This window comes from Pelobates fuscus, chromosome 2 (assembly GCF_036172605.1).
Source record: "Pelobates fuscus isolate aPelFus1 chromosome 2, aPelFus1.pri, whole genome shotgun sequence".
Classification (NCBI taxonomy): domain Eukaryota; kingdom Metazoa; phylum Chordata; class Amphibia; order Anura; family Pelobatidae; genus Pelobates; species Pelobates fuscus.
The window spans coordinates 357617774-357644828 of NC_086318.1; the positions used below are offsets into that span (position 1 = coordinate 357617774).

Sequence of the window (27055 nt, forward strand, 5' to 3'; positions counted from 1 at the left end):
ACAAGTAATAACTGAGTGTTCATGAAGTGCTGTCAGAGTTCTCAGAATGCTACTAAGATCCCTAGACTCTCTACCTCTTGTATTTGTCTGTGTATATTGTATGTTCTCCACTAATTGTACAGCGCTGCAAAATCTGTTGGCGCTTTATAAATACCAGTAATAAATAAATAAAGGTAATTTAACAAAGTCAGAAATGAAAATGTTTAATGATTTGTATCCAACTGCAGATCTGACAGTATTGATGGCCAACAAGTGCAAAACGATTCTTGCACACAGTCTGTCTTTGAATAGTGGAGTTGTCTAACAATAGCTGTAAAGTGGCAGTTGTATATTCAGGAATTGGAGGTTCCCCTCAGGATGTAGCATAGTTAGAGGTAAAATGGTTCAGCGCTCATTTTGTCTAAATAAAATCTGCAGCAACACTTTAAAGTTTTTATTTTATTTTATTGCTGATGATTTTGTCTGCTATTGATTTGCCCAGATAGAAGGGTGATGATTCCTAAGCATATTTTAGTTGACAAACATTGGACAACATAAAAGCTTTGCTCATACTTAGGCATTGTTCACATGCTGTCTTTGATTATTATGATCAATTAAAGGGACACTCCACTGCCCAAATGTAAACAAATAAAGTTGCCTAAACCATCAAAATAAACATGAATATATAGTCGTGAAACCATTTTTGCCTTACAGAAATCAGCAGGCATAAGGACTTGGTAAGTCACTGAGAACACTATTTTACTAATTAACCAACATTTGCTCTACTGACCCAGCTGGCTTAGCTTAGAAATTGGGTAGGGGCAAATTCTGGCAATCATCTGAGACTGGGGTGCCACCTCTTCGTCCCTATCTAAATATGCTTTAAGCATATTGATGTGAAAGGTCCCCAGGACCTCTTGTCGGTACACCGAGCAACTACATACGTGGTTTTGCAGATTGCTCCTCTACCCTGTAGGGCCCCAGCTAGGCTGCTTGGAGTTTGTCCTGGTGGGTTGGCTTTGAGTATAAGGAACTTTTGCGCCACATTGAAAGTGCGATCTCTGGCGCTCTGATCATACCATATTTTCTAGTATCTCTGGGTTGCCAGCAAATTCTCTCGAACAGATTCAGTTAAAGATTGCTAGTCCATAATCTCCAGAGCATATGGCACGATGGACTCTTTAGTGTTCCATTAAAGTGCTCACAGAGGCTGTTGGTCTGGGGGTGATATGGGGAATTCAAGATAGGCTTAACTCTGCAACTCCACCAAAGTTGCTGAATAACTTCTGAAGTAAACTGGGTTCTCTTTTCTGGAACAATCCCTCAAGGAAATTCAGACTCTGATCAGGACATCAGACACTGTCTCAGCTTCAGAGTACCTGGTGGCATAATCCATCATGGTCAAAATACCTTTTGCCAGAGGGTCTGTCCTTGCTTATGGGGCTAACTATGTTGACCTCTACTCTGTGAAATGGCTCCCTTATAAAGGGCAGTGATCTCTTCTTGGCCTTAGAGTAGTCTCCTGTTTTTCCCACTGTCTGGCAAGTATCACAGGTTCTGTAGTATTGCTGCAAGTTGCCAGTGACTCCTGGCCAGAAGAAGGCCTGAGTCAGCCGGTGGTTTGTCCGGCCGATGCCAAGATGACCAGCTAGGTGAATATTGTAACTGTTCAGTCTTGGCATGTTAGATGAAGGCAGAGTCATAGATGAAGTCACATAGATTATCCTGGGGCTGGAATTATATCCTAGATGCCCCAAAGCACAAATACTCATCAATGCCTCCAGTCATAAAAAAGTATACCATTTCACAAAACAGCTAAGGAGAGGGAGACAAGTGGCCACTCGTATCCTACCCTTTGGAAGCCTGTTTTCAACTTACCCCTTGGTCATTTGCATATTTTGCAGTGTTACTACCTGGAAATAAAATTGATTTTTTAAAGTGCAAACAATTTTGACACAAAGGTAATTTAATAAATAAAAATTGATTTTTTTGTTGGCTGCCCCTGAGTCAATGCATGGTAGAACCAAATTTGACTTCAAGTACAACTGTGACACTTTTGCACAATTGTGTCCTGCAATTTGTGACCACCAATAGGCTGGAAGCATCCATTGACAATTGACAATAGCCAGCCATGAACTTTTGTTCTGGGAAGGCTAATGATGTTCCAATGACGCTATCACACATACAGACTCAAAGTACCATGACCCATTCAAATCACTGTCATGATCATGGTGCTTGGAGTAACTCTTTAATCTCTCTCATGTTAGATAAAGTCTATTGTTGAACAGTACTTTTTAAATCTTTCCACAGATTTCTAACTGAACCACTCTAAAACATTTTGGTTCTAGATTTGAAACCTCTCCAGTGAATCTGTGTGTTTAGGATCCCTTTTATATATATGTGTACTTCCTCTCAAGTCTTGGGTATCTTGCATGCTGAAAGTATATTTCAGTCATCTTAAAATGTAGCTTGACCCATCTTGCTAGAAACCTGTTTAGCAGAATCTGCTAATAAATAGCATCACAAGAACATGGAATTACTACCACCACGCTGCACTGAGGGGATGCTGTTTTTAGAGAGATGTAAATGTTGGTTTTAGAACATATCATAAAATGCACTGTTTCTATGTTCTTTTCTAATACTGAGATGTAGCATGGTTGCAGACAACACATGCTATTTATGTTTGGTAGTATTTAGTCAGGTAAAGTATATGCAACTTAAGTGAATTTGGTGCGAAGTAAAAGAGCCTTTATCATGAGATATCAGTGGAGAGAATCGTCCATGACTTTGTGTGTGCAAAATACTTTTTTTTCATTGTGGCAGCGTAGCACTCTCCAATATAATTCCAACTTTGTTTTCTTACAAAGCGTGGAAATGTCCAAGCTATTTTGCAGTCAAGTACATATTGTACCTGTGCAATAACGTATCCACTTGTTCCTGGACTGCATTTCCCAGAATTCAAAGCAAGTAGTTTTCATGACTCTTATTGTGGCAACCTATTGTGGTTAACAATATGATTCACTAGCTAATGAAAAGTCTTAATTTACCTCTGGCCATTGCTACTTGGGATTCCATCGCAATTACAGCATCTACTGCACAGCGACAACTACTCTTTAGCACATAAATGGTTAACGGTCAGTAACACCTCATTTCCAATTCATCCATTAACAACAACAAAATATGCACTGTGTTCAATCAATGCATTGCTTAGCTAAAAATAGCTATATAAAGCAGAAACTGCAAAATTATCAATCTGTTTCTTCTATGTTTACTGCCTTTGTTGGCACAAGAATGAGAGCAAAATATCAAGGTTACTAGGCAATTACTGCTCAATTGATTTTTTTTATTTGACTTCTCTTCTCTGACATTAAAAAAGGTTAAGGATTTAATAAAGGTTAAAGATTAGACGATGCCCTTGTACTTGTCCACCTCTATGCAATGATAGGCAGGTACATATGACCAGCACAGGAACAGATTAGTCGGAGTAGGTAGCTTATACCATAGACGGATTAAGAAATATTCATTACTCTATTATAGTTAATATGACTTTGACCCATTCACAGATGGAAAATCAAAGATGTGCATAATGTCTGAGTAGTGTGTGGTGTGACTGCTATAGGATTATCTAGCTCGCTCGATTAAATTCCTGCTGCCCTGCTTGGAATCATTGCTGTCTCATTTGAGCTTTCTCGTATTCAAGTAATAGACTCTGGTCTTGATGGGGCCCCTACGTGTCTGGTTATGGGTGAGAAGGGAGCGAGTACAACTTATGCTCTGGCACCCAGCATCTGACATGCAATATTTTTCTGGCCCCTGCTGCTGTGTAGGGATTAAGCGACTCTCTTGATTGTTATGAAGTCTATTTTTTATGAACAAGATTCTCTGTACCGTAATGCAATTCCCTGTGTGTTTCACAGCTAATCCGTTTCACGCTTCCTTAAGTTTGAAGATACTCGTCAAGGTTGGTTCTCTGCAATGAATGCTCCGTGGTCCTCAAAATTTTTGTTAATGTTATAGAAAAACAGCGTGGTCATAATATCGCAGGTGGGCCTAGAGCACTGTCATGCTGTCTTTTTAGATTATGCAAGTCATGAAACATTAAAACTGCCCGCTCACTAAGTGACTGTACAGAACACCATATTACCATATTACACAGAATATGTTTGTTCTGCATTCAATAATATGACTGGTAATGGTTTATCAATTTATTTTTATTTTTTCTATATTTGTTACATTTACAATATATAAAGTGCATTTTAAAGAAGCACTACATAAATTTGTTGTATTGCTGTTTTACAATAAGGACCATTTTAAATAAAGGGACACTATAGTCACCAGAACAACTACAGCTTATTGTATTTATTCTGGTGAGTAGAATCATTACCTTCAGGCTTTTTGCTGTAAACACTGTCTTTTCAGAGAAAATGCAGTGTTTACATTACAGCCTAGTGATAACTTCACTGGTCACTCCTCAGATGGCTGTTAGAGATCCTTCCTGGGTCATGGCTGCCTAAAATGCATCCAAACATTCAGTGTATCCTCCCTCTGCATGCAGACACTGAACTTTCGTCATAGAGATTCATTGATTCAATTCATCTCTATAAGGAGATGCTGATTGACCAGGGCTGTGTTTGAATTGTGCTGGCTCTGCCCCTGATCTGCCTCCTTGTCAGTCTCAGCCAATCCTACAGAGAAGCACTGTGATGGGATCAGGCTACCACTTCTGCTGATGTCAGCAGACAGCTTGTTTTTCTGAGGCAAACAGCATGCAGAGTTACAGATTCAGGCTTGAATACAGTAAGATTTTGCTATATTTATGGAGGCATGAGGGGCCCAGGGGGGCTAGATGGTGGTTTTAACACTATAGGGTCAGGAATACATGTTTGTGTTCCTGACCCTATAGTGATCCTTTAATAAGCGTGTATCGGTACATCTTTTTTTGCAAATTGCATTTTTACTGATCTTTGCTGATTTTAACAGCTTTATCTGCCTTTTTTTATAAACAGTAGCATTTTAAAATGTCATATATATGCATACCTATCAACATTTCAAATGGAGAAAGAGGGACTGATTAATTTTTAGGGGGGGGGCTATGAATTGTGTCAGGGGTGAGGCTGTTCTGCAAAATTTTAGGTGACTTATTAATAACAATTTATACAACTAAAATGTAATTTAGGACAAGAACAATGTATCTTATTTACACAAACTGATTTATAAACACATTTATTGTAGTGTAAAGACAAATTACTTTAAGCATTACGGCTGTGGAGTTCAGTTATACTCTCATAAAACCCAACAATATGGAACTGCTAGAAAAGAGGAATATTAGGATAGATAAGAGGAACAGAGGGATTTGGGCCCAAAATAAGGATTTTCCCTCCTAAATAGGAACACTTGGGATGTAGGTAGGTGGGGTAGTATGGTAAATGCCTGTTTAACTTGATGATTTTCTAAACTTTTATTGTGTAAACCTTTGTACAAACGCATAATATTTTAGTAAATGATACATGTACTTTTTTGACAATAATATTATAGCCAGCTAAAAATCTACCATAAGTGTTTATTTTCTGAAAGTCAAAAGCAAAATGTAGGCTAAAATAGCCTAGATGTGAGCATAGCGAATTTGAAGATTTTTTTTCAAATCAGCTATTTTTCTTCTAAAATTTAGCTTTCAATTTACTAAAATTAGTGAAAAACGTCATGACGTTACCACACTGACCTAGGTACACAGGTGCCCCTAAGAGTTGCCTGTTCTATTATAAAGTTATATGATATGGCCACAGCATGTACATACACTTAAAAAGACAATTACGGTTGAAGTCTTTTTTTATTCTGTTTACAGACAAATCATGCAATTCCATTAAGAATGATGTCAAATTACTGGGCTGCATGGTTTTGCAACAGTCATGGAAGTTTGCTGAAAGCATGCTTCCCTTATGATGTTCCCAATATTCCTGGAAGACAATCTACCAGTATACACTGACAAACAAACTTGAGGGTGATTTTATAAACACTATAATTAAGAATTAATATAAGATCTAAATATTACAGAAGCATTATAGGAAGTCCTGTAGCATGGAGTACAAAGTACTCCAAAAAAAATCTAACTTCTTCACGCTTCAAATAGCTGAATATTTTGTTTCTTGAATTATTGAGAACTCTTGTTATACATACAGTCCAGGTGTGTTTCAGTATTTCAAGAAAACCTGAATGTTGTCTGGCTAGTTCATTGTTAGGTTGATCTGATATTTTGTCCACCCAGTGTACTGGGTGACATTTGCAACTGCACTGATAGTTGTAGTTATAGTGCCACATGCTAACATTTCAAATGAACAAAGAGGGTCACTTTAATTTGGTGTGAGTGGCCAGAGGCAAGGCTGTTCTGAGAATTTTTTTAGGTGATTTACTAATAAGTCTTGATGCAACTAGAATATAACTTAGAACAAGTATCTTATTTACACAGACTGGTTTCTATGCAGTTATTGTAGTTTAAAGACTCATTACTGTGGATATTATTGCTGACCAACTCTTTTATACATTCAGACCCACCAACAACATGGAGCTCCTAGAGAAGAGGGACATTACTATAGAAAAGAGGGACAGACAGATTTGGGCCCAATATAGTGACTGTCTCTCCTAAGGACACATTGGCATATGGTAAATGATGTGTGTCTCAAGTGTGCTTCCAGCCTGATATTTGCCAAGCCTTGTGCTAAATCACAAGATTAAGCGACCATTTTAGTAAACTAGAGGGTGGCTCAGTGTTGCGGTCACCGGCCCGCCGAGCCTCACGGCCGTGCCCGACCGGCACGGCCACGCCGACAACACGAGCTTACCTGCTCGTCGGCGAGCCGGGAACCGCTCCTTCCGTTCTTCCGGGCATCACGCCCAAATCAAACATGGCGCCGACCACGTGGTCGCGCCTAAGAGTAGCTCCGCCCCCGAAAATTATACCAATGTGTGCGTGACGTCACGACGTCAACGCACACGCACGTTTTGGGGTCAGAGGTCGCCCTCTGACCAATCATAGCCTAGAGAGGGGTATTTAAACCCCTAGCTTTTCCCATTACTTGGCCATTTCGTGGTTTCAGTTTCCTGATTTCCTGAGAGTGCTATTTCCGTGATTCTGATTTCCTGGTATCCTGATCCTTGGCGTTTCCCTGGTTATTCTGATCTCTGGTTTCCCTGACTTGGCTTGTTTTATCGGTATTGAGTATTTTCTGGCTTCCTTGACCTCGGCTTTCCCTTTGACCATTCTCTGTCTCTAGCGTATTAGTCCGCCCATTCTAAGGTCCGGTTTACGCTCTATCCTGTTATTTTCCTTTTCTTACCTATGTATATGTTTACATAGTTTCTGCGTGCTGGACCACATTACTAGTCGTGACATTACGACATGGCCATGGATCCTGCAGAACTATGCAAGCATATGAACGCCTGTGAGAGTAGGGTGGAGGATATGGACCACAGGTTAGACCAATTTGCCCAGGCATTTCAGACCTTGCTCCAGAGGACTGCCTATTTAGAGGTCCGTCCGGTACCACCTGTGGTTCCGCCACCTGTAGTGGTTCCCGTACCACATAAACCACCGTCCATAACCTTGTCACCGCCCCCTCGCTATGGAGGTGATTCTAAGGAATTCAGAGGTTTTTTAAACCAAATTGAATACCACTTTGAGGCCTCCCCAGGTTCATTCCCAACAGATAGATCAAAAATAGGCTATCTGATGAACCAATTAACTGGAAAAGCCTTGACCTGGGCTAACCCCTTATGGGAAAGTGGTGACGCAGTAGCCTGTGATTACAGTACTTTTCTTACGGCCTTTAAGGCTACATTTGAACCTAAAGGCAGGGAGAAGAACGCTAATGAGAATCAAGCAAGGCAGTCGTTCTGTAGCCGATTATGCAATAGAGTTCAGGACATTAGCGTCTGAGGTTGATTGGACCAATAGTGGTCTGGTGGCTGCTTTCTCTGAAGGTCTAGCTGAGAGTATACAAGATGAGACTGCAGCTAGAGACCTTCCCGTTAATCTTAATGAGTTTATTGCCTACATGATAGACATTGATAACCGGCTCAGAGAGAGAGAGAAAAACAAACAACGTAACAGACGTTCTAATTTGTCCATAGCTCCTCGTTTCTCTAACCCAGTGGTGAGTAGCCAAACGCCTCTTCCAGAACCTGAACCCATGCAATTGGGTAGCGCTAAACTCACTGAGGCAGAGAGACAACACAGACGTAACGAGGGGTTATGTATGTATTGTGGCAAGAAGGGACATCTAAGATCGTCATGCCCGGTTCGCCCGGAAAACTTGCACACCTAAGGCACGTACGGGGACCGACCTTAGGTGTGATCTATATGTCCCCTAAATTGACTAAGAACCGTTTCCTTGTCAAAGTAACCTTATCTTTCAAGAACACTACTGTTCAGTGTGAGGCTATGATTGACTCTGGGGCAGCGGAGAATTTCCTAGACAAAGAATTCTCTGCAAAACATCTCCTGCCCTTAAGACATAAAGAGAAACCGATAGCAGTCGAGGCCATTGATGGAAGGCCTCTTACCCAGCCTTTCATCACACACGAAACTCTGCCAATCACTGTTTCAGTGGGTATTCTCCACTCTGAAGAAATGACCTTTCAAATCATATCTTCACCTACAGTTCCGATAATACTCGGTTTCCCTTGGCTTCTGAAACACAATCCACGTTTGGATTGGATTGAAGGAGAGATTGTGAGTTGGGGTGAGAGGTGCAAAGGTGTTTGCTTTAAGCAAATCCCACAACCTATTGGTACCATTAATGTTCCTGTTGCACCTCCCTTGACCACACAAATTCCACCGCAGTATATGGATTTGAAAGAGGTATTTAACAAGGTCCAGTCAGAAGGGTTACCTCCTCATAGACCTTATGACTGTACCATAAACTTATTACCAGGGACTATGCCTCCCAAGGGAGGAGTCTATGCCTTGTCCCCCCAGGAAAATCTTTGTTTGGAGGAATATATTAAAGATGCTCTCAGAAAGGGTCATATCCGTAGGTCCTCCTCACCAGCCGGGGCTGGATTCTTCTTTGTCTCTAAAAAAGAAGGAGACCTACGCCCTCGTATTGATTATAGGGGTTTGAATAGGATTACCATAAAAAATGCCTACCCTATTCCCCTTATATCAGAGCTGTTTGACAGATTGAGGGGAGCTCGAGTCTTTACCAAGCTCAATCTCCGAAGCGCATACAATCTAGTCAGGATTAAGGATGGTCACGAATGGATGACCGCATTTAACACCAGAATGGGACATTACGAATACCTGGTTATGCCGTTTGGATTATGTAACGCTCCAGCGGTATTCCAGGATTTTATTAACGATGTCCTAAGAGAGTACCTTCACATGTTCGTTCTAGTGTACTTGGACGACATTCTCATCTATTCCCCAGACCTAGAGACACATCACGAACATGTGAGAATTGTACAAAAAACCCTGTTACAGAACGGCCTTTACTGTAAACTGGAGAAATGCCAGTTTGACCAAACGGAGATACAATTCCTTGGATACGTTATATCTCTGTCTGGTTTCCAGATGGATCCCCGTAAACTGGAGGCAGTCTTACAGTGGCCATTACCCAAGGGCCTTAAAGCCACTCAACGCTTTATAGGTTTTGCGAATTACTACCGCAAATTCATAAAGGGTTTTTCCTCCGTGATTTCCCCTATAACCAATTTAACCAAAAAAGGAGCTAATTGTACATCTTGGCCCAAAGAAGCAAGAGAGGCATTTGAACTGTTAAAATCTTTATTTTCCTCAGCACCTGTCCTGACCCATCCTGATCCAACCAAACCATTTATCCTAGAGGTGGATGCATCAGAGACAAGAGTTGGAGCCATTCTGTCTCAAAGAGAAAGTCCTGATACACCTTTACATCCTTGTGGATTTTACTCTCGCAAACTCACACCTGCAGAGAAGAATTATGACATAGGGAATAGGGAACTTTTGGCCATTGTACTTGCCCTTAAGGAATGGAGGCATCTCTTGGAAGGTTCCAAAGAGCCACTTTTGATCTTTACTGATCATAAGAATTTGGCTTATATTGGGGACGCTAAAAGACTGTCCTCTCGTCAGGCTGGATGGTCATTGTTCCTCTCCCGATTCAATTTCATAATTACGTACAGGCCTGGTACTAAAAACACCAAGGCAGATGCACTTTCTAGGCAGTTTGAGACAGATGAAGCTCCGGAAAAGGTGAAATATCCTATTATACCGCCTGAATGCCTCATTGCCACTACAGTTACCGAAGTGTCTTCTCCACTCTTCTGTGCCATAATAGCAGATCAAACTCAGGCACCTGTGGGAAAACCTCCGGACAAACTGTATGTGTCACCTCAGTTTCGAAAGAAGGTACTAGATTTGTTCCATGACAACCTCACAGCAGGCCATCCTGGAGTCCATAAAACCCTCTCTGCCATCTCCCGGAGGTTTTGGTGGCCTGCTCTTAGAAACGATATCAAAGAATATGTTGGGGCATGTCAAATATGGCCGTTTCTAAAGTTCCTCCTAGATCGCCTCCTGGACTCTTACAACCACTGCCCATACCCAGTGCTCCTTGCTAAGCCATGGATTTCATTGTGGATCTACCCAGTTCAAACGGGTTTAATACAGTCCTTATGGTTATCGATAGGTTCACAAAGATGGCACATTTTGTCCCCCTTAAAAAATTACCATCTGCTCAAGATCTAGTTCAAATATTCTTGAGAGAGATCTTTCGGTTGCACGGTGTACCTAAAAGCATAGTATCTGACAGAGGTACCCAGTTTGTTTCTAGGTTTTGGCGTTCCTTTTGTAAGCAATTAGGCATTGAACTCTCCTTTTCGTCGGCGTATCACCCTCAAACTAATGGAGCAGCAGAGAGGGCGAATCAGTCTCTAGAAGCCTATTTACGTTGCTTTATAAATGCCAATCAATCTAACTGGTGTGAGCTCTTACCCATGGCTGAGTTCGCCAGGAACAACGCCACTCATGAATCTTCTAATCATAGTCCATTCTTTGTAAATCAGGGTTATCACCCCGCTGTTTTTCCTTCTGAATTCTCAGACACGGAAATTCCTGCCTTGAACACCCGTTTGGAATCAATTCATGATACCTGGGATTCCGTCCATTCAGCTCTGCAGAAAGCTTCATTACGAGCAAAGGCCCAAGCTGACAAAAAATGGGGCGCTAATCCTGTATATCTTCCAGGTGACAGGGTGTGGCTCTCCACAAAACATATCAAACTTAAGGTCCCGTCCATGAAATTCGCCCCCCGGTACATAGGTCCCTTTCGGGTTACCCAACGTGTCAATCCAGTGACCTATTCTTTGGCACTTCCGGCTCATATGAGAATTGCAAATACTTTCCATGTGTCTCTGCTCAAGCCCCTTACTTGCAATCGCTACACCAGATTATCCACTCCTCCTCCGCCCTTGGTAGTGGGTGATCAAGAAGAATACGAAGTCCGTTCTATCAAGAACTCCAAATTATCCAGAGGTGTCTTGTCCTATCTCGTTGACTGGAAGGGTTATGGTCCCGAGGAACGTTGTTGGGTTCCTGCTGACCGGGTCCATGCGCCCCGTCTTATCCGGTCATTTCACAACCGCTTTCCTCTTAAGCCGGGTCCTTCCCGCCCGGTGCGCGGTCTTCGAGTGGGGGGTACTGTTGCGGTCACTGGCCCGCCGAGCCTCACGGCTGTGCCCGACCCACACGGCCACGCCGACAACACGAGCTTACCTGCTCGTCGGCGAGCCGGGAACCGCTCCTTCCGTTCTTCCGGGCATCACGCCTGAATCAAACATGGCGCCGACCACGTGGTCACGCCTAAGAGTAGCTCCGCCCCCGAAAATTATACCAACGTGTGCGTGACGTCACGACGTCAACGCACACGCACGTTTTGGGGTCAGAGGTCGCCCTCTGACCAATCATAGCCTAGAGAGGGGTATTTAAACCCCTAGCTTTTCCCATTACTTGGCCATGTCGTGGTTTCAGTTTCCTGATTTCCTGAGAGTGCTATTTCCGTGATTCTGATTTCCTGGTATCCTGATCCTTGGCGTTTCCCTGTTTATTCTGATCTCTGGTTTCCCTGACTTGGCTTGTTTTATCGGTATTGAGTATTTTCTGGCTTCCTTGACCTCGGCTTTCCCTTTGACCATTCTCTGTCTCTAGCGTATTAGTCCGGCCATTCTAAGGTCCGGTTTACGCTCTATACTGTTATTTTCCTTTTCTTACCTATGTATATGTTTACATAGTTTCTGCGTGCTGGACCACATTACTAGTCGTGACACTCAGATGCTATACGCTAATAATAATATTAATAATAATGCTTATTAACAAAAATTCAAATATGCAAATTGCTATTTAAAGATTCGGTCACATTTTTAAGCATGGAAGAGTTAGCATCTTTATTAATGTCAAAGGAAATTTGATTTATAGACAAGGTAAACATCTGAATTCTTAGTATTCCTGACATCTGAATACAACTCTAGCTTTGTTTACTACAATACAGAATTAGAATGCAGATGTTAATACCTTGAACTCATATGATTCTTCAATAATTATTTCAAGTTTTGTGTGCTCTCCAAGGACAGGCCGTCCCATTTCCGCAATACGGCGCTCCTCCTCCTCTTTACTTGTTAAAGGATGTTTCTCTTCATTCTCCTCTGCAAATAAAATATGTATGTTATTATGATTGCTATTTATCTAAGATCACACACCAAAAGAAAAACAAAAAATAAAACACAAATAAAAATTAGCGGCACTCGAGGTTCACTTCTTAACAACAAAGAAACAATGAAACGTCATCACTACACAATACTACACACTAGACAGTTCGGGTACAAAACTATTTTATTCCACCTCCTTGTAAGCAAACAGATGAGTGATTGTTCTAGTTTGGCGTGATTTGTATCTGCTCCACAACTCTAGCAAGTGACTAGCACACTGAAACAAACACATACTGGTTTTCACACCAATATTCTCTCTTTCATCATATAACACCAAATATATTATGCAAGATTTGCCAATGGTAACAGGAACTGAAGTCCAAAAGAATTCTAAGGGAAACAATCATGTTGTGTTCAAGTCAACTTGCCAAATCTATTTTTAAATAATCAGTCCTTACGCGGTTACTTATGTGTTAAATGTTCTAAAAGCTAGCACGCCATTACAAATGCCCAAACAATAATTTCCTTTGGTTTCAAACTATAATCCAATAATACTAAAACACCATTAACATAAAACACGTCTCCAATTGATTATATGTTCCCTTCAGTATAAAGAAACACTGCTGGGTACTGGTGAAATTCAACAATAATTCTCATTCTACACACCAACTTGATGTTTGGAATCTATCTTTGCAAGCCTTAATGATATTTTAATTATTCATCCTTTTTAATTAAAGGTTACACTATGGACTCCATAGGAAAGTAGAAAAGTAATAGCTTTAGCTATTGGCAAAGCAGTTTATGATTTATTCAATGGTCTCTGAAGTATGAGATTAAAGATTAAATGCCATCTACATGTATCATAACAAAAAAACAAAATAGCAAATAGAGCAAAGAAAGATGTGTTAAGTAGGTCAATCATAATTTCTTTCTGTCATCCAGGATACCTTAATTGAATAAGAGGCACAGAGTAAACTGTAGCTTTGGGGAGACAAACCATATTTTTCAGCATTTATCTTTAATTATTAAAGAACAGTGCTCATACTTGCCCTCGCTACTTAAACTTAAAGGAACACTTTAGCATTAAGAATACTAATATGTATGCCTAACGCTGGACTGTCATTATAACTATTTAGATATCTGCCAACCTTAATTTAAGCAAAAGAGAGGGATTTACTTACCTTATAACCCCTAGTGCTCCATTCTCGCTACAGTTACCACACCTCTGCTGGCTGACATCATCAATACTAGTGATCTCAGCCAATCCAATGCTTCCTCATAGAGAAGCATCGGGAGACTCATGTGTATGTGGGGCAATATGAAATGGTTCTGGTTTCTAAAGTGTCAGAACATTTCTACATCTACATGCATCTGTTTCTGGAGAAATAGAGAAAAGACTATGTACTCAAACTCGGTTACATTTTTTGTGCTGTTTCATAGTTTTGGACTATTGGCATTTAAATAGTTTCATAGGTTTTGACTAATGGAACCCCTGAGACCTGTGGTTCTGACCCAATAGAAAATGACATTAGGTTGTGCTCACATCCAGTGCCACTGCATTAACATCTGAAAAAAACATTAGGGCCCACCTTCCTGAAGAAATGACAAGAATGGAGGAATAAGTGGAGTGGAGAATGGAATGAAGTGGTCTCCAAAGGAGAAGATAGAAAGTTCAATCAGTCAAGAGCATGATCTTAAATGGAGATTGAGAAAAAGAAACAGTAAGCTAAGAGGGGCAGAGGGGGACTGGGAAGGACAAGAGGAGTAAATGAGTAGATTAGAAGCAGATTGATTTAATGTATCTCTGTGAGAGAAGCTTATTGACAGAGTGTTTTGCCACACATGAGCAATAGCCTCCCAATGTTTTCATATGGAGATAAAGCTAGGCAGTGCCAGACAGTGTAAAACAGGCGCTGAATGAGAGAACAGATGAGTAATATCCCCTTTAATCTCCGGAGATAGGGGAGCCGGGGACTTAATGCTGCATTCTAACACTATAGTACAAGCATTACAAGTTTGTATTCTGACACTGTTGTGTTACTTTAAGCACCCTTTTCAACAAAATCAATGCATGAGATCCAAAAGGACTTGTCTCTGTACCTGCCTGTGTGCATGTGTATGTCAAACTGGGAATTCCGTGGTCAAGGTTCTATGTAAGATATGTAGATAATGTCAAAAACTGTTTTATTGTGATTGGTCTCACCTACAAATTATTAAACACGTAGCTAATTTACATCACACAGACATAGCACACTGCTACTTGCACCATATTGATGCAGACCTGCTATCGCTCCTCACTTAATTACAGAAGGACCCTATGCAATTTTGTCTGAGCCATTGGGCATTATCAGTCTTTCCCTGATGAGGCTATGAAGGATGAGAAGTAAATTTAGGATTTATTTTCCAGATTGATTAATGTCAGATGCCGAGGCCAAAGGCTTATTCAAATCCACATAAAAAATGAATTCATATGTTAACACTTTGCTTAATGGATACACCTTCCTAATGGAAAAGATGTCTTTGCCAAAACATTTAATACTAAAAGAGTTTATTTTGGCATCATATCTAATAGTTATTGCATTGTACGGTATTAACAAGAATAGTTACGGCAAGGAATTAATACCAAATGATTGTGTATTTCATATGCTTCAGCAAATCGCTAGCAATGACCACTTTAAGGGAAATAACTATAGAAAATATATATAACGTTTCATTTTCTATGAAAATAGCTTAAACGCTTAAGATATGAGAATAAAATCCAACTTTTAAGAAACTAAATAAAGCCAAATGCTTTAAAAAAATAATATATATATATATATAAGTGGATATTTTTTAAATAATAATGGACATTTTCAAATATTAATCGGCCAATTACAGAATGTTTCATTTAAAAGTAAAATGTATCCTCTCCCTGTCACTAGGGCAGCTTCCTCTCATTTTAGAGCAGGATCACATGCACCAATCTGACGTACAATGGTGCAGCACAGCAGAGTGACCTATGTACCAATTAAAAGCTTACCTGCTAAAGTTACTAAAACTCTGAACACGGAGTGACTGTGTGCAAGAACAACTTTAACAACTCTCTTTGGGAATAGACATTTTACAAATGTGCACTATTTTTAAAGATGGCCAATTTGAAGTAAAACAAACTTGTTATATTTGAGAAACTGAATTGATTACATTGCAGGGTTAACTTCACCTGTGGTGGCTGTTTTCCAGACAATACTAGAGGTACTTCTGGGTCCCTAGTGGAGTTTTACTTCATTATTCAACATTTTCGACATTGGAGGTCTTCATACTTTGCATGAGGACATCTCACATCTTCAATGCTCCCTACAGGAAAGCATTGATTCATTGCTTTCCTATGGGTAAGAGTAAATGCGAGTGCGGCTCTCACTGCGCATGTCTATTAGGTCCAACTAACGCCATGACATTGTGAAATGAGGACACCTTGCAAGCACTAGAAAGTGGCATTCGTAACATTATAGTGTTCTTTTAATCATAATCATGGACGTCATATTTTCAATAAAAAGGTTTTTAAAAGAGACAGAACTTACGATAAGATATGCAATGGAATGAAAACAAAGGGTGACATTAATTACAAATGTAGCAGATGTTGCAGGTCTCGTAACTTTGGCAATATAATATGACAGCTACCAAGAAGCTACGAATGCCTGTGCATCTATGAATATCTAATCCCAAATTATATTTGCGGAACCATGATAAAAGAAGGAAGCAGGGAAAAATAGGGATAAATATATTAAGAACGAAGTAGTGAAAGATAAAATAAGAAAAAAAGGGACATTAACTCATAAGACGGTAAGCTAACCCCTCTTGCTCATTTTATCTATTTAGTGTTATCTAATTACCTTATGTAAAACAGAAAATCTGGTTCTCATTTTGTCTTAATTTGAAATTCTGATGTTGTTGTGCACTAAATACAATACATAATTGTCTTGACATAGAGGAAAAGAGAATGTTATGTCTAAGTACTTTATTGCTGGTAATAAACTTTTCTGTACACTGACACCATTAAAATAAAATAATAAACATAGAAAAAAAAGTGAAGGTAGACTGGTAGTGTGGTAGTCTGGTAGGGCTGCCAGACTAACTAAAGGGTACCAGTGAAGTTCCATACCTGGCTAGACAAGTCCCTCCTGGCTGGGTACCTCAAAGCAGTCATGCAGTCATTCAAGTTGACTATAAGACCCTCCATTCTGACTACTACTTCTATGTTAACTGCAAAGTAGCTGCATAGCTGCACTTGGTTGAGATTAGGGATTTCACAGCATTAATAAAATACTTAGTTAAAGAACCATTAGGTGGACCTTTGGGAAATACAGTAGCATGGCCACTGGTTTGGGCAATTTGTCTGGACCAACTATACCCATCATAATCTCATGTACAGCTCTTCATAACAGAAAGAACGGTGATCCTTCTTAGGGTAGGGCCTTCAGGCCTGTAGGATTGCTAGAAGTTGGTGTAGAAGTTATGGAGAGAGGTACCAGTGTGTGAGTAACTTGTAACTTTTGGGAAACGCTGGTGTAAAAGGATAAACGTTCTGATCCATTGTTCATCCAAGAACGTTCTGCCTGGAAAAAATTCCCAAAGTGACACACATCTGTAAGATACACCAGTGACTGCCATCAGCAATAATTGCTGATAGTGTAGAATTGCCTCTTTTTAGTCAATCTAATGTGCACAATGGCTTTCAAAGTTAAAGCTCTATGAAAGTTGTGTCTAGGTCTGAATTATCCTCACGTATAGCTGTGCATTTTAAGTAGAAGAATCATTAGTGGCCTGTTAGGGGTTTATGTGCTAAAATGTTCTCACTTCGTTATGCATTTTCTAAGGAAATAAATAAATAGTCATTTGCTTTCAGGCTATAGAATGTAACAAAAACATCCTCATTGGCTATCTGAACATTGATAGGGCCTGCAGTGCCATAAATTACTCGGCATGAGAGTTAATAAAATGCTTTATCTGTTCCATGGGGCAAAATCTCCCATTATATTGCTATAAACACCTTGTTAAAACTTGATTACCTTTTATTTGGAGCTGTGTAAGCCAGCCTGATTTACAACGGAACTACTAGCTACCTTGGGATTGGTGAATGCAGATGCTTACTTACATTTTTACCATTAGCACAGCACACAGTAGGAAGTTGATTAAACTGACCTCGATATTTGAACTGCTTTTCAGTAGATGGTAGGAAGTAAAGCAGCAGTTTAAAAGTCCTGTATAAAGTGCAGAAATACAAAACATCTGCACAGTTGAGAAATAACACTTAAAGGGACGCTATAGTCACCAGAACAACTAGGGCCGCCATCAGGGGGTGACAACCATGACTGTTGGGTCCGAGCACCATGTGGCGGCGGATCTGCCTATAGCATCAGTGGCCCGGCCAGCGCTGCAGCTGTGTAATAGCGCGACTGGGTCCCTTTAAAAATGTCAGCAGCAAGAAGTGCTGGGAGGAAGTGACTTTGTCAGATGGGGAGAGGTTTGTCATTGCACTTATTATTTCCTTCATAAGGAAATCATGAGTGATTGGGTATTTGCATCAAATGCCAAGCTGTGCCAGCACAGCCTTGCTTTTGGTAGAAATCAAAATGTAATAAAAAAAATATTATTTTTCATAACTAAAAGCCAACTACAATTTAGTTTATTATGAGAATGTGCTTTTAGTTTCAAAGTGGCAGCCTGTTGGCTGCATGGTGGTGTGGCTGCAGCTGGCTGAATTGCCATTAATTTCACAGCTGGTTTTAGCTATTATTTACTGAACGGGTCTTTAATTAGGGCAGTCCAGATAAATCTTAAAGGGATACTAGAACAGAATAATAGTCTGCTTTATGTGTGTGAAATACAATTTTTTTTAACACCACAGCTTTTCTGATGTTAAATTATATCAGCCACGGTACACCAAAATCTGGAATGGCGCATTGCCTATTTTTGGAGCTTTTCAAATTATTTAATATTCTTGAATATATGTTTAACCCCTTAAGACCGCAGCCAAATGTACAATTTGTGATCCAAAAAAAACGTAAACAAAACCTGGCATTTGCGCGATATGTCTGTCCAACCGTAAGTCACCTCTTTCATATTAAATGCACCCACACTTATTATATATCATTTTATTAAAGGGAAACAGGGCTTTCGTTTAACATCAAATATTTAGGTATGGAACATAATTTAATATGAAAAAAATATAAAAAAATGGGAGAAAATAAGATTTTTTTTAATTTTTTAGTTCTACGTGACATTTTAACTGTGAATGTCAAAATACTGTTTGCTTTTACTGCAATACAATACACATATTTGTATTCAGCGATGTCTTACGTGTAAAACAGTACCCCCTATGTACAGGTTTTATGGTGTTTTGGGAAGTTACAGGGTCAAATATAGCGTGTTACATATTTCAGTTTTTTCACATTGAAATTCGCCAGATTAGTTACGTTGCCTTTGAGACCATATGGTAGCCCAGGAATAAGAATTACCCCAATGATGGCATACCATTTGCAAAAGTACACAACCCAAGGTATTGCAAATGGAGTATGTCCAGTCTATTTTAGTAGCCACTTGGTCACAAACACTGGCCAAAGTTAGTGTTAATATTTGAAAATGCAAAAAACTAATTTGAACGCAAATTTTGGCCAGTGTTTGTGACTAAGTGGCTACTAAAAAAAACTGAACATACCCTATTTGCAATACCCTGGGTTGTCTACTATTGCAAATGGTATGTCATCATGGGGATAATTTTCATTCCTGGGCTACCATACGGTCTCAAAGGGAACCTGGCGAATTTTAATGTGAAAAAACTGAAACGCAAACCTTAGATTTGACTCTGTAACTTTTGAAAACACCATAAAACCTGTACATGAGGGGTACTGTTATACTCAGGAGACTTCACTGAACACAAATATTAGTGTTTCAAAACAGTAAAACGTATCACAACAATTATATCGTCAGTGTAAGTGCCATTTGTGTGTGAAAAATGCAAAAAATGTCACTGTCACTGACGATATCGTCGTTGTAATATATTTTACTGTTTTGAAAAACTAATATTTGTGTTCAGCAAAGTCTTCCGAGTAAAACAGTACCCCCCATGTACAGGTTTTATGGTGTCTTGGAAAGTTACAGGGTTAAATATAGTGCTAGAAAATTTAATTCCCTGATCTTTCGGCCTGAGTTGTCAGGTAGGTCCTGCAAATTGTAATTAATAAAATGACCTAATTATGTAAAATTATTACATAAATATATACATAGAATTATTATATATATATGTGTGTGTATATATATATATATGTGTATATATATATGTATATCATTTTTTTTTATTATTTTTATTTATATATAGGTATATATATAGTGATATATACGTATATACTTATGTATATAGATATATATATATATATATTATTTCGTTCTACATGTATTTTGATATCAATATATATATATATTAATTTTAAAATACAGTTAGAACGAAATTACGCATGTTTATATATTTTTTATCTATTTATTTTTAATTATTTTTTTTATTTTATTTTTTAACATATTTATATATTTATTTATTTTTTATTATATATAAATATATATATAATGGAAATTATATATATATTTAATCAATATCATTGTACGTGTATGATATTAATATATATATATAATTATGTATATATTAATATTAAAATGCACGTAGACAGTGTATGTATATTTATGTGTATATGTGTATATGTGTATATATATACTTAGATCATATATATAATAAATATTTTATTTTATTTTATTTCCAGGCAGCGAGGGGAGTACCTGTCATTACAGGCACTCCCCCTGCTGGCATTGACATGGACGGCTATGCCGTCCATGTGATCGCGGGGTCCTCGCAAGGACCTCGCGATCACATGGCCCTGGGGGGCCGAAGAGGACAGAGGGGGACTCCCTGGGCTCCCAGGTAAGTCCCCTATTCCACGATCGCCGGCGTGGGATCGCCGGCGACTGGGTAAGTACAAAAGATCGCAGGACGTTCTATGCCGTCCTGCGGCGTTTAGAGCCACCAAAATAAGGACGGCATAGAACGTCCTGCGGTCTTAAGGGGTTAAGATTATTTACTTTTGATCCCCTTAGAGGGGATGTGATGACATTATACAAATATATGTGGGTCCAATACAAAATACATAGGACACAAGGCCACGCATTTAGACTGAAAGAAAGGAGATGTAGTCTAAGGCAAATAAAAGGGTTTATTTACTGTAAGAGCAATCGGGATGTGGAATTCTCTGCCTAAAGAAGTGGTGTTATCAGAGTCTAATGTTTAAACAGAAATTGGATAAATACTTGCAAAAACATAATATCAAGGAATATAGTTTTTCATTTGTGAGGTAATAGCTTATTGATCCAAGGATAAATCTGACTGCTAATCTGTGGTCAAGAAGGATTTTTTTCCTAGTTTGTTGCAACATTGGAAGTGGTTCAAACTGTGTTTTTTGCCTTCTTTTGGATCAACAGTAAAAACAGATGTGAGAAAGGCTGAACTTGATAACTTCATAAACTTTTGTGAAGAAAAATAAAACCAGAAGTGAGAAAGGCTGAACTTTCCAGCAATGTAACTATGCAAAAAATTTTATATTTTAAAATGTTTATATTTTTTGGATAACTTGACATATTATATATATATATATATATAGAAAAAATAGGAAAAAAGGTGCACTCACAGGTCTTCATCCAAGTGGTATTTTTATTCTGAGTTGTGGTATACAAATGTGAAAATGAATCAACGTTTCGACCCCATCCCGGGTCTTTTTCAAGATAACACTACCTGTGAAACCATAGTGAATATATAGGTAACTAATTAAGGTGAACTTACTTACCGGTGTGTGAGGGCCAACTCCCGCCCGGCCATCCGAAACCCGGAAGTGCGCTCGTGTAGTCACGTGAATGGGCGTGATAACGCCAGTGCTACGTGTCGTTGCTAAGTAACCGGATCAACAAACTCTCCGTGCAGCTATTCCTATACCGAGAGCTGCACGAACTGTTTTTAGTGCGCACAAATGAGCAAGTGAGTTAAGTGCCTGTAGTGGAAAGAATTCATGCATATAAAAATAAGAAATCCCTCAGGTTACATCTATAACACTAAGAGATTATGGTGAACCGGTATACTACTAAGTGCCTATGGTGGAAGGATCCAAACTTATAGTAATAAGTGATCCTTCTGGTTAAAACTATAACACTAGGAGGATATGGTAGAACGATAGACTACCAACTCAGGGTATCCATAATAAAACTAGATAGGTTGGAGCATATAAAACTTGTGTGTCACATGCACATGTGTATGCAGACAGTGTCCGTGAAACTTCAAAAAAACAAATCCCATCACCATGTTTCCACCAACCTAAACAGGATACCCAGATCTACATAGAGTGTGTTCAGTAAATAATACAATACAATACATGTTAGTATGCAAATGACTTAATCACAAACTTCCATAATACTACTCTGTAATATGGTATTCTGCATATATTACCGTAAATTAAATATTGCGCTTGTAGTTACTAAAGCAGAATGTGCCCCTCAATTCTGTATGGAGGCCATCCTAATGGGAATATGCCTCTCTTAATACAAAAATATGTATATATACAAAAATTATATACAAGAATAATATACACAAGGTGAAAAAATCGGTGGTGAATCTGTCTAGTCCCTAATAAGGGTTCCAACATGCTAACTACAATCCATCAATCACCAACCAGCGTATATGGACTAAAAGCACCAAGGCTCAAAAAACCTGATACTAATATAAAGGGTTATAGATGTAACCTGAGGGATTTCTTATTTTTATATGCATGAATTCTTTCCACTACAGGCACTTAACTCACTTGCTCATTTGTGCGCACTAAAAACAGTTCGTGCAGCTCTCGGTATAGGAATAGCTGCACGGAGAGTTTGTTGATCCGGTTACTTAGCAACGACACGTAGCACTGGCGTTATCACGCCCATTCACGTGACTACACGAGCGCACTTCCGGGTTTCGGATGGCCGGGCGGGAGTTGGCCCTCACACACCGGTAAGTAAGTTCACCTTAATTAGTTACCTATATATTCACTATGGTTTCACAGGTAGTGTTATCTTGAAAAAGACCCGGGATGGGGTCGAAACGTTGATTCATTTTCACATTTGTATACCACAACTCAGAATAAAAATACCACTTGGATGAAGACCTGTGAGTGCACCTTTTTTCCTATTTTTTCTACATATTGACGCTAAGGTTGCACCCAGGCAGACTGCAACGGTATATTCATTGAGGGGTGAGTGCCAAGAATATCTTTGTATTTATTATATGGTATCTGCGTTATACCATCTTGTGCACCCCCACCATATTCATTTTTTAAAAATTTGGGACTTATTTACTAAACGGTGCGTTGAGCCATAGCTCATTTTTTCAAGTATTTGTCACTATGGAGGATTTTTTATCTAGAGCAGGAGCTCTAGCAGATATTGCAGAAACATTATCCATCACAGATATACAAGCACAGGCCGTACTATGGCCTGGGTCGGCGAGTGAATTAACTCACACCAATACGGCTAAAGATTTGTACAACGATCTTATAAAGTTAAAAAAACGAGAAATAGACCTCGATTTACACGGGGTCTTCATCTCTGATTATTATCGATCCAAGAGGATACCGAGAGGCTTTAGAATCAGAAACGCACCAACAATAGGGAGACAGAATCCCGATTTTTGTAAAAAGTGGATGAATATCGCTAACAAATGCTCCCTCGACTGGATGGTGATAGTGGTCGAGGAAGTTGGCAAAGAATTGATACTGGTGAAACATGCCATACAAGATTTTGAGATGTCCAATGTATTAGCTTTGCAATCTTCAGCTGTAACCACCCATATGTTAAAACTACAAGACAACATCAATAAATATAAAAATGAACTTATTAGGTTCAAAAAACAAAAACTGGCCAAAGTTAACCACGATTACCAATATCATCAGGTATATAGATGGCTCAGTGGAACATCGTCGACTAACAGAGATCAACAACCTAGATACAGATATCGCATCAAAAAACCTATGTTTCAAACCGTAGACATCAGCTCAGGAGAGTCAGCGTCAGATGCTGAAAACAGAGACGACAGACCACAGGAGAGTGGAGAACATTTTTTAGAAAGGGACCGGACACCGCAAGAGTCCCCAGGGACCCTACGTATGGACACCAGAGGCGCAAGAAGAATAGAGCCCCACGGAGAGGACAGAAGGGAACACAAAAGTACAAGCTTCAAAGGCAAACCACCTGTGCGGAAGAGATAACCAGCGTGTTCAATCTTACCCATAAAACACTAACTACTGACCACTATTCCGTACTGACTAAAGGACTTTCATTTGTACCGGTGTCCAAACCGGATCCCTTTAAATTGGAAGTAGAAATGTACCAACTACAACGCACGCTAATCAACAATGAACAGTTTAAACAAGATCGAATTCTTACACCTAAGACCCCGTTTAAAAAGAAATACACGGGGGATACAAAGACGGCTAATAACTCTATCAAAAGTTTTATGCAAGTGCTGAAGAAGGACAATGACTGTATCATAAAGAAACCACAGGACCACAGACATAATTTAACCAAAGAAGAATGGGCAGCGCTCAAAGAACTCAAACAAGACCCTGAGATAATTGTTCGGGCTGCTGACAAAGGGGGAGCCATTGTTATTATGACATATCAACAATACCAAACAGAAATTATGCGTCAATTGGCAGACACCACGACGTATCAAAGATTAACGTTTAACCCCACTACAAAATTTCAAACGAGAATTAAAGAACAGATCACTATTGGACTTCAAATGGGATACGTTGATATACCTACATCTAAATATCTTTTCGTTGAACATCCAGTATACCCAGTACTATATACTATCCCGAAGATTCATAAAGACATTAAGAATCCCCCTGGCAGACCTATTGTGTCTGCCAGAGGAAGTTTGCTAGAACCTATAGCTAAATTTGTAGATTTCTACATTAAGGACAGCATCCAACAACTACCTACATGTATTCGGGATACCTCAGATTTACTCAAGAAACTGCACGATATCTCATTTGATGAACCAGATGGTATAATAATGGCGACCCTAGACGTACAAAGCTTATATACCATTATACCCCATACGGGAGGCATAGAAGCCCTTAGAGATATACTCGTGACATCTGATAAATATCATGGACCACCGATAGAATATCTCCTTGAACTTCTGAATATTGCACTAACCTGTAACTATTTTAAATTTGAAGAAGCATTTTATTTACAGTTGAAGGGGACAGCGATGGGGGCAGCCATGGCACCCTCATATGCCAATGCCTACATGTTTCAATTTGAACAGCGATACATTTTGGAATCGAATCGTGATAAGATTGTAGCGTACCACCGATTTGTTGATGATGTCCTCATAATGTGGAAAGGTACCTCTAAAGAACTGGAAAATTTGATAAACCATATTAACAACCTCACAACACCAGTTAAACTCACTTTGGTTCATAGTGAGAAAGAAATATCATTTTTGGACATCACCATATACAAAGATGGCAACAAATTCGGACATACACTACATCGGAAAAGTACAGACAGAAACACCCTCCTGGCGAGTACCAGCTATCATCCCCAGCACTTTAAAGACACGCTACCCATATCCCAATTTATGCGGGTACTTCGGTATAACAGCGACGAGAAGAGGCGAGACATACAATTACAAGAAATGACCCTCAGGTTTCAAGAGAGAGGATACCGCATTCAAACATTGAACAAAGCTAAAGCATGGGCGATGGAGAAATGGTCACAGGAGAGAATAAACACACAGGGTGGATCCAATACAGATACACCAAAGATCTATTTACCACTTACTTTTCATACTGGTACTACACAGATTCGGAATTCCATTGAAAAACATTGGGACATTCTTCACTCTGATAAATCTTTACCCACCGCTTTCCATACAAAACCTACCATCAGTTACAGGAGAAGTCAGAACCTAAGGGACATCCTTATTCGTAATGACCCCAGACAAAGTTATCAGAAGAAAATCATCTCTAAGAAACCAGGATGTTACAAATGCAGTGGCTGCGTTACGTGCAGTCACATGATGCCTGGAAATTCATTTGCTCACCCACATAGTGGGAAAAGAATCAAAATTGCACATCATATCACATGCATGACGGATCATGTCATCTACTTGATCACTTGCCCATGCGGATTATCCTACGTAGGGAAAACAGACCTCACCCTTCGGGACCGCATTCGAGGTCATAGGTCTGGCATCATGACAGCATTCAGAGACTCCAGGACAGACAAACCAGTAGCCAAACATTATCTCGCAGCCTCACATAGACTCCCCACTCTGAAGTTCATGGCTATAGATCATGTCCCCCCGTTACCTCGTGGGGGTGACAGGTCTAGAGCACTACTTCAAAGGGAAGCGTACTGGATATTTACCCTGGACACAGTCACACCCAGAGGTCTTAATGAACACAATACCTACTCCATGTTTTTGTGACATCATTATATACTTGTGTATTGAAGGTGTAGAATTTTGTTCTCATTAGTCGATAATAGCTCGTATGTCCCTTTATATTAGTATCAGGTTTTTTGAGCCTTGGTGCTTTTAGTCCATATACGCTGGTTGGTGATTGATGGATTGTAGTTAGCATGTTGGAACCCTTATTAGGGACTAGACAGATTCACCACCGATTTTTTCACCTTGTGTATATTATTCTTGTATATAATTTTTGTATATATACATATTTTTGTATTAAGAGAGGCATATTCCCATTAGGATGGCCTCCATACAGAATTGAGGGGCACATTCTGCTTTAGTAACTACAAGCGCAATATTTAATTTACGGTAATATATGCAGAATACCATATTACAGAGTAGTATTATGGAAGTTTGTGATTAAGTCATTTGCATACTAACATGTATTGTATTGTATTATTTACTGAACACACTCTATGTAGATCTGGGTATCCTGTTTAGGTTGGTGGAAACATGGTGATGGGATTTGTTTTTTTGAAGTTTCACGGACACTGTCTGCATACACATGTGCATGTGACACACGAGTTTTATATGCTCCAACCTATCTAGTTTTATTATGGATACCCTGAGTTGGTAGTCTATCGTTCTACCATATCCTCCTAGTGTTATAGTTTTAACCAGAAGGATCACTTATTACTATAAGTTTGGATCCTTCCACCATAGGCACTTAGTAGTATACCGGTTCACCATAATCTCTTAGTGTTATAGATGTAACCTGAGGGATTTCTTATTTTTATATGCATGAATTCTTTCCACTACAGGCACTTAACTCACTTGCTCATTTGTGCGCACTAAAAACAGTTCGTGCAGCTCTCGGTA

At 39.4% G+C, this 27055-nt stretch overlaps 1 protein-coding gene across 10 annotated transcripts in view; it reads right to left on the bottom strand.

Moving 5' to 3' along the window:
- Positions 1 to 27055, bottom strand: part of LOC134587347 (sodium/calcium exchanger 1) — a 439447-nt gene that overhangs the window by 30764 nt on the left and 381628 nt on the right. For all 10 annotated transcript variants that reach the window (XM_063443659.1, XM_063443655.1, XM_063443658.1 and 7 more), the window contains one exon: positions 12521 to 12651. In XM_063443659.1, coding sequence (XP_063299729.1) covers positions 12521 to 12651 — 131 coding nt within the window. The remainder of the gene's footprint in view (positions 1 to 12520; positions 12652 to 27055) is intronic.